This window comes from Oncorhynchus tshawytscha, linkage group LG19, assembly GCF_018296145.1.
Source record: "Oncorhynchus tshawytscha isolate Ot180627B linkage group LG19, Otsh_v2.0, whole genome shotgun sequence".
In the NCBI taxonomy this organism is placed as follows: Eukaryota; Metazoa; Chordata; class Actinopteri; order Salmoniformes; family Salmonidae; genus Oncorhynchus; species Oncorhynchus tshawytscha.
In genome coordinates, this window is record NC_056447.1 from 16,185,018 (window position 1) to 16,194,740 (window position 9,723).

The following is a 9,723-nucleotide window of genomic DNA, read 5'->3' on the forward strand; positions in this document are numbered from 1 at the left end:
AGCTAGGGGGCACTATTTTCATTTTTGGAAAAATACGTTTCCCAAAGTAAACGGCCTATTTCTCAGGACCAGATACTAGAATATGCATATAATTGACAGCTTAGGACAGAAAACACTCTAACGTTTCCAAAACTGTAAAAATATTGTCTGTGAGTATAAAAGAACTGATATTGCAGGCGAAAGCCTAAGAAAAATCCAATCAGGAAGTGACTCATGTTTTGAAACCGTTGTGTTCCTATGCATCCCTATTGGCCATTGAAAGGGATATCAACTAGATTCCTTTTTCTACGTATTCCCTAAGGTGTCTATAGCATTTGACGTAGTTTCACGCCTTTATGTTGAAGAATGAGCGTAAAACGACTACATTGCGTAAGTGGCCAGCTGAGGGCTCTCAGAGTGATTCTTGCGTAAAAGACAGATGTAGCCATTTTTCCTCTCGCTCCTACTGAAAAGCCAATTCTCCCGGTTGATGTATTATCGAATAGATATTTGAAAAACACATTGAGGATTGATTATAAACAATGTTTGCCATGTTTCTGTCGATATTATGGACATAATTTGGAAATTTTTTCGGCGTTGTAGTGACCGCTATTTCTGGTGGATTTCTCAACATAACGTGACCAACAAACGTATTTTGGGTATAAAAATAATCTTTATGGAACAAAAGGAACATTTGCTGTCTAACTGGGAGTCTCGTGAGTGAAAACATCCGAAGCTCATCAAAGGTAAACGATTAATTTGATTGCTTTTCTGATTTTCGTGACCAAGCTTCCTGCTGCTAGCTGGACATAATGCTATGCTAGGCTATCGATAAACTTACAAAAACGCTTGTCTTGCTTTGGCTGTAAAGCATAATTTCAAAATCTGAGACGACAGGGTGATTAACAAAAGGCTAAGCTGTGTTTCACTATATTTCACTTGTGATTTCATGAATATGAATATTTTCTAGTAATATTTTTTGACCATTGCGCTATGCTAATTAGTGTAGTTGATGACAATTCTCCCGGATCCGGGATGGGTAGTTCCAAGAGTAACAAGAATTTAAGCTTTCAGCTGATATAAGATACTTATATGTACACTTGTATGACATATTGGCACTCCAATATGTCCCATAAACATCACAAATATTAGTTTAGTTCGATGAATTCCGTTGTTTGTCTAAAATCTGCGATTGCGACACAAGTGCTGCATGATTTAAACCTATCCCTTAGACGGGATGCCTATCCCTATGAAGTTTTTAAGAAGTGTTCTATAGGCTTCATGCCGTTTAGCCTCTCTGGGATAGGCCGGACAGTCGCGTCCCACTTGGCCAATAGCCAGAGAAAATGCAGAGCGCCCCAAAAAAAATACACCATAAAAATCAAACTTTCATTCAATCACACATTAATCACACCAAATTAAAGCTACACTTGTGGTGAATCCAGCCAACATGTCAGATTTAAAAAAGGCATAAGATGCTATTATCTGTGGATAGCACAACAGTAAACAAAGAGAGTAGCATTTTTCAACCCTGCAGGCACAACACAAAACGCAGAAATAAAATATAAATCATGTCTTACCTTTGATGAGCTTGGCACTCCAATATGTCCCATAAACATCACAATGGTTGTTTAGTTTGATGAATTCCGTCAATTTATATCCAAAATGTCGATTTATTTGCCGCATTTGATCCAGAAAAAAACAGCTTCCAATTTGCGCAACGTCACTACAAAATATTTAAAAAGTTACCTGTAAACTTTGCCAAAACATTTCAAACTACTTTTGTAATACAACTTTAGGTATTTTTAAATGTTAATAATCGATCAAATTGAAGACGGGACTATCTGTGTTCAATACAGGGGACAACAAACTGACGTTATTTTTCGAGTCATGCGCCTCTCTCAAAAAGTACACTTCAAATGACACTCATTCAAGATGGCCGTACTTCTTCATTACACAAAGGAATATCCTCAACCAATTTCTAAGGACTAGTGACATCCAGTGGAAGTGGCAGGAACTGCGAACAAGTCCCTTAGAAATCTAGTTTCCCAATGAAACCTCATTGACCTAAAAAAAAAAGAAATCTGAATGGTTTGTCCTCTGGGTTTTGCCTGCTACATAAGTTCTGTTATACTCACAGACATGATTAAAACAGTTTTAAAAACTTCAGAGTGTTTTCTACTAATTATGATTATCTACTATTATTATCTACTGTAATGACCTGACTAGATCATAAAGGAACAATTGTCCAGACAGTGGGTTGAGTTTACGAATTGACGGTTTATTTACCCAACTTTACACAGGCTACTGTTTGGCCGTAGCCCACGCCAAATAAACGAAAGATACCCCACAAGCCAACCGTGACCTTCTCTTGTGAAGGCCAGACGTAAGAGAGAGAACAAAGGCTAAACCTGGTCTTAACTTCCAATGCTCCATCCCCCTGACCAACCCCCCTCCACGCCACTCCACCAACCGCCAGGATGCCCGGCATCAGAACATTCCAGGCATTCCCGTGATTGGCAGGTTGATTGGCATGTTGGACCCCGCGAACACTGGGTACTGGTAAGTACAACACAACCACCTACTAGCCTAACACATAACACATAGCTGTCTGTGCGGGTCGCTACACAGCCCCACCACCACCAAAGTCCCTCGTCCACGAGGGAACAAACAAAGTCTCTGAAGCGGCCCAGAGGTCTCCTTTGCCTGTGTGGCCGTGATGGTCGCAGAGTGCCCCTCTGGGAACCAGTGGATGATGGCAGGGATATGGGGGACAAGGAAGCGGGAACGGGTAACACAGTCCGTGGCTCTGGGGAACCACGCGGTGAGACGGGGAGTGGGCCGTCTGGAGCCTTGTCTGCGGCACCTGGGGATGGGTGCCTGGAGAATGTCATTGCCAGAGAGGGGAATTGTGGGGATCCCTGGGGCTTGGGGAGAAGAGGCCCTTCTGTATGGGGCTAACCTGTCCTGGTGCAGTCCTCCCCCTGGGAGGAAGCTGCACCCGGTAAACAACCTCCCCTACCCTCTCCAGGACACTGCAGGGTCCCACCCAGTGACTCTCCAACTTGGGGCATCTGCCTTTTTTCCTTAGGGGGCTGTAGACCCAGACCAGCTCCCCCAGCCACAAAGTGCCTTCCCCGGGTGTGCACGTCATAGTTCCTCTTCTGCCTCACACCTGCATTCACCAGCTGATTTCTGGTGAAGGTGTGGGGCTGTCTCCAGGCGGTCCTGGATTCTCGGGCATACTCTGGCCCGGGGGGAACATGAGGGCTATCCAGGGGCCGACCAATCGCCATCTCCGCAGGGGTGCGGATCTCTCTCCCCAGCATGAGGAGGACAGGCGTGCAGGAGGTGCGGTTTTGGACAGCGGAGCGGCATGCCATGAGGACCATAGGCAGGTGCTTGTCTCAGTCATGCTGGTGATTGGAAGAGACGATGGCCAGCTGCTGTCCAAGCATTTTGTTGAAGCGCTCCACAAGGCCATCACTTTGAGGATGGAGAGGAGTAGTGCGGGTCTTGTGCATACCCAGCCTCTCACACATGGTGGCGAACATGCCCGCTGTCAGGGCATCGACAATGGTCTCTGCCCTCTGGTCATAGGCCTCGGGCCATTTTGTGAAATAGTCCATGGCCGTGAGCACCCAGAGGTTTCCACTGTCTGTACTGGGGAACGGCCCAACTACATCCACTCCCACCCTCTCCATGGGAGGCCCCACTGGGAATTGTTGGAGCTGAGCATGAGAGCGGCCTGGGGGGCCCTTTCTCGCTGTGCAGTTGTCACAGTGACGACAAAAGTCCTTCACATCCCTCTTGTGCTGCCCCCAGTAAAAGCCCTGATTGAGGCGGCGGAATGTTTTTGTGACCCCAAAGTGTCCAGTCCCCACCCTCCCATGAGTACTCTGGAGCACAGCCTCCCGCAATGCTTTTGGGATCATCACCTGCCACCTCTCCTCTCCCGTAGCTGACTCTTCCCATGCCCGCTGTAGCACGCCATCAGCCAGCCGCAGTCTCTCAAACTTTGACCACAACCCTTTGGTCGCGAGTGAGAGTGCTGTCACCTCTTCCCATGGTGGCCTCACCTACGCCTCTACCCACTGTAGCACTGGCTGTAGGTCTGTGTCCCGTCCCTGCTGCTGCCCCCATTCAGCCACATCGACAGTCTGCAGCTCACAGCAGACAGGCCCGCTCTCCCGACACACTGTGCCCCTGCCCTGTGCACCACTGCGAAGTCATACGGCTGAAGCTCCTCCAACCAGCGTGTCACCTGCCCCTCTGGCTCTCTGAAAGACATGAGCCACTGGAGAGCAGAGTGGTCAGTCCTTACAGTAAAGGGCAGGCCACCCAGGTAGTACTGGAAGTGTTTGACGGAAGCCACAACAGCCAAGAACTCCCGCTGGGTGACACAGTAGCGGCGCTCATGTTTGTCAAATGTTTTTCTGTAGTACGCCACCACTCTCTCCCCCTCTGGCCCCACCTGGGCCAGCACCCCATCCATGCCATCCATCCCCCATCCATGCCCCTTGATCAGTGCACGTTTGAGGTTGTTGAACGCCTCCTCACACTCCACTGTCCAAGTGAAAGCTTTGTCCTTCGGCAGCAGGCGGTTTAGGGGCGCAGCGACGCTTGAGAAGACCCGTACAAACCTCCTGTAGTATGAGGCCAGGCCCAGGAAGCTCTTCAGCTGTCGCTGGTCGGTGGGGGTGGGCCGTCCACCTTGTCCTCTATGGTGCTGATCCCCTCCTTCCCCACTCGGTGGCCCAAGAAGGACACCTCTCTCCTCATGAAGTGGCACTTCTCGGGGTGGAGCTTCAGACCTGCGGCAGCCACCCTCTCCAGCACACGCCGTAGCGCCCCCAGGGCAGACTGGAAGGAGCTGCCATGGGCCAGGATGTCGTCGAGGTATACCAGACACTGCTGTCGGGGGATGCCATCCAGCACCCTGTCCATCAAACGCTCAAAAGTAGCTGGAGCGTTGCACAGTCCGAAGCACAGGACCTTGAACTGCCAGTGTCCTCTGTTAGTGGAAAATGCAGTTTTGGCTCTGTCCTCTGGGGAGAGGGGTACCTGCCAGTAGCCACTGCAGAGGTCTAGTGAGGAAAACCAGGAGAACCCCCTAACCAGGTCCAGCGACTCATCGATACGTGCTATGGGGTATGAGTCCTTCCTGGTTACCTCATTCAGCCGCCTGTAGTCCACACAGAACCTCAGCTTGCCCCCCTTCTTCCGGAACCATGACGACTGGAGCCACCCAGGGGCTGTCTGAGGGCTCGATGAAGTCTGCCCGCTGCATCTCCAACACAGCCTTGTCTGCCGCCTCCTGGCGTGCCAGCGGGATACGGCGGGGACGCATCTTGATGGGTCGCGCATCACCTGTGTCGATCTCATGCTGCACCAGATGAGTCTGACCCACCTCTTCCTCACTCAGCGCAAAGCTGTCTCTGAATTCAAACAGCAACTGCCACAACCGTTCCTGCTGCTCGGGGTCAAGACCAACACAATTCCTCCCCCATATCTCCCTCACTGCAGACAGTATCCTCTCCTCTCCCATCTGGGGTAGCTGGGCTGGGGGGGTGCGGCCCGGGCTCACAGAGGGCTGTGTCATGGAGGTAGCTGGGGGAATGTAACACACAGCCGTAAGTGACAGCGGGCAGGGGAAAAGTCACACACAGATGTGGGGGGAGGGGGGGCAGCCATGAGTCTCTGCTAGTTTAACTGTTGGAGTAAAGGGTTTGTTGGGTTGCATGAATGTGACATTAGGGTGGGCCATGGTGACTGCCGGCCCTCTGTGGAAGCTCAGTGTGCCCCCATTTAGGTCTAACTGGCAGCCTGTGCTCCTAAGAAAGTCCAACCCCAGTATACAAGGGTCCTGCACAGCCGCCACCCACACAGGATGACGCACAGACCTGCCCCCTACTGTCAGAGTCATTAATCCCTTCCCTTTCATGGGTACCAGCTCACCCCTGACTGTGCGGAGCTGCACAGTTGTGGGCTCACACTGAGTCCAACCTGGCGCAATATCTGGCCTCACCAGGGTTACTGTGGACCCAGTGTCCACCAGGGCAGAGCAGGGCACCCCTCCACAGTGACAGGGACATGACAAAAGTCCCCAACACAGGTCTGGCCCACCACAACAACAGGCTCCATCCGCTTGCCCTCGTCTGCTTCTGGGGGAAGTGGAGCCTTGCTTCCCCGTCTGTGCCGGTGGGCTCCTCCTGAAGAAGATGGTAGTTGGGATAGAAAGCAAGGGGTCCGCACTACCCGGCCTATGAGGACCCCAAGCCGTTTCCCTGAGCTTTGGCGGTCATGGGGCAATCTCGGCGCAGATGGCCTGGCTGGCCACAATCCCAGAAGACCCTGGGACCAGGGCGTGTGTTTTGTGCCGCCTGTAGTGACACAGCACGAATGAGTTCTGTCATTTCAGCCACCCATGCAGGCTTTTCTGGCTCCGGAAAAAAAAGAGAGTAGCATATTTCAACCCTGCAGGCGCAACACAAAACGCAGAAATAAAATATAAATCATAACTTACTTTTGACGAGCTTCTTTTGTTGGCACTCCAATATGTCCCATAAACATCAGAAATGAACATCAAATTTCCTGGTATACCAATAACAGCCATCTCTGAACCAATCCCTTATATTTTTTTAAACTAAGTTAAGAGATCTATCATACCTGTGTTAATTGGACTAATGGATAATGAAAATATTTTTTTCAAATGTTTTCCAAAATGTCCAATATGGAGGAAAATTTATCCTCTCGGACCTTATGGCCAAATTGGTTCAGCATGAGTAAAGACACCTACATACAACGTTTCAAGTCTCTAGGTCAAATGGGGCAGCGGATATGAGGTTTTAAGTGAGACTGCTTATAACTACACCAGCTATAGGCCAATCAGTGACATTATTTTTGACCAAGACACTCATGGCCTCTACTTTCGCTGTGAAATCCTAATAAAGAAATGTAATGAAGGACAGTAATCTCATGAAAAAGCAATACCAATTGAATGTGGGTAACCTATTGAGTCCATTCGAAAACATTCTTGATGGGGTTGGGAGAGGTCAAAAGTCACCTTAGATTTTCATACACACACACACAAGCACCTTTTGCTCAACAATTGCTTACACATCATATCTTTACAATAGCTTCTGTTAGTGTTCTCTAGGCCCACGAACCTGATAAGAGACGTCTGACTCCCCTTATAGGCTGCTGAGAGATTCACAAGGACTACAATGGTTTCCCTCATTCACTCCAGGCCAAAGGGTCAGAACTATTATTGCTTTCATCCCATACTGCACCTTTTAAAATCAGATATAACCTCACTTATTATAGATCTGGACTCATATCAACTGAGTGTACAAAACATTAGGAACACCTTCCTATTATTGAGTTGCACCCTGTTGTAACTTTAATGTGTTACAGAGTTAATGTTTAAGTAAATTTATTGAGCTGTATCTAAAGATATTTCTATACAGTTATTTACATATGTAATTGTATTGGTTAGTATTGAAATACACTTTTGACTGCAAGTTCCAGAATGCCTTGCGACAGGAATGAGAGAGATAACGCGCCAGTTATGTGCAGGTGCAAGCTGACTTTCCGCTAGCATCTTGTTTGCATTGCTCTGTAGAATCTAAAGTTGTTAATCGTAATGTGAACAAGGATTATTACTAAAAGAAGCTTTCATATAAAACCCGGCGTCCCGAGTCAATACTTTGAAGACAGTTAATCTAAAACACCCACTTTTGCCCTCAGAACATTCTCAATTTTTGGGGGCATGGACTCTACAAGGTGTCAAAAGCATTCCGCAAGGCATCTGGCCCATGTTGACTCCAATGCTTCCCACAGGTGTCAAGTTGGTTGGATGTCCTTTGGGTGGTGGACTATTCCTGATACACCCTGGAAACTGTTGAGCGAGGTCTGGTCAGCCTGTCATGGAAAGAGCAGGTGTTCTTAATGTGTGGTGTGGTGTCAGGAAAATAACCTCACACTCAACGTCAACAAAATAAAGGAGATGATCGAGGACTTCAGGAAACAGCAGAGGGAGCACCCCCCTATCCACATCGACGGGACAGTAGTGGAGAAGGTGGACAGTTTAAGTTCCTCTGTGTACACATCATGGACAAAATGAAATGGTCCACCCACACGGACAGCGTAGTGAAGAAGGCGCAACAGTGCCTCTTCAACCTCAGGAGGCTGAAGAAATTTGACTTGTCACCAAAAACACTCACACACTTTTACAGATGCACAATCGAGAGCATCCTGTCAGGCTGTATCTCCGCCTGGTACCGCAACTGCTCCGCCCACAACCACAAGGCTCTCCAGGTGGTAGTGAGGTCTGCACAACGCATCACCGGGGGCAAACTACCTGCCCTCCAGGACACCTACATCACCCGAAATCACAGGAAGGCTAAAAAGATCATCAAGGACAACAACCACCCGAGCCACTGCCTGTTCCCCCCTCTATCATCCAGAAGGCAAGGTCAGTACAGGTGCATCAAAGCTGGGACAGAGAGACTGAAAAACAGCTTCTATCTCAAGGCCATCAGACTGTTAAACAGAACATCACTACATTGAGTGGCTGCTGCCAACATACTGACTCAAATCTCTAGCCACTTTAAGAATGAAAAAGTGGATGTAATAAATGTATCACAAGTCACTTTAAACAATGCCACTTTATATAATGTTTACATACCCTACATTACTCATCTCAAATGTATATACTGTACTCTATACCATCTACTGCATCTTGCCTATGCTGTTCTGCCATCGCTCATACATATATTTATTTGTACATATTCTTATTCATTCCTTTACACTGTGTATAAGGTAGTTGTTGTGAAATTGTTAGATTATTTGTCAGATATTACTGCATGGCCGGAACTAAAAGCTACACACACATTAACATCTGCTAACCATGTGTATGTGACCAATAACATTTTATTTTATTTTATTTGGGACGCATACTATAGCTAGAGCAATATACCAAAGGACTCCACAAATATAATTTGCCTGCTCATGCTCATGTGTAGTGTCACCTACACTTACACTTGGATTTCTGATGGAACTTTTATGGTATGGCATTATTTCTAAAGAACCATACTATTTAGAATCTGTTGTTCACAACTCATCATTCTTCAAAGCACGTTATACATGTTGACTGAATAGGTCATTTTGTGTGAGACACTGTAGGTGTGGTCTGTCTGTATACTTACAGGTTTGGAAGGGGACTGTGGTTGCAAAGTTGGCAGTTGTAAGTGGGCCATCATAGCTTGGAGACGCTCCCGTTCTTTAGAGAGCTGATAGAGGAGAGGCGGATAGAGGAGAGAGGAGGGGGAGAGAGTGCAAGAAGAGGAGAGAGAGAGGGGGGGGGAGGAAAGAGAGAGAGAGGTACCAAGGGATGGAGGGAGCAAGAAGAGGTGAAGAAACCCCACAGTAGTTTGAGCTGAGGTACGCCGTCACCACAGTCTCTCTCTCTCACACACACACACACACACACACACACACACACACACACACACACACACACACACACACACACACACACACACACACACACACACACACACACACACACACACACACACACCTACCTACCTACCTACCTACCTGGAGGTCTAACTGCCGCACCACCTGCATCTGGACTCTGCACTGGGCCGTGCTCCTTTCATCCAGCATGTGCTCAATATTTAGGTGCCTGAGAACGCTCACATGAGTTACTGGGGTGATACACACATGCAGAAACTGCTT

At 48.1% G+C, this 9,723-nt stretch overlaps 1 protein-coding gene across 1 annotated transcript in view; it reads right to left on the bottom strand.

Annotated features, from left to right (window-relative positions):
• The window catches only part of LOC112219205 (forkhead box protein P2-like), a 31,330-nt gene extending 22,063 nt beyond the window's left edge, over positions 1 to 9,267 (bottom strand). Inside the window, exon 1 of the mRNA XM_042301375.1 lies at positions 9,189 to 9,267. Within this exon, the coding sequence (XP_042157309.1) occupies positions 9,189 to 9,242 (54 nt within the window). The 5' untranslated portion in view covers positions 9,243 to 9,267. The remainder of the gene's footprint in view (positions 1 to 9,188) is intronic.
• Positions 9,268 to 9,723: the final 456 nt, after the last annotated feature.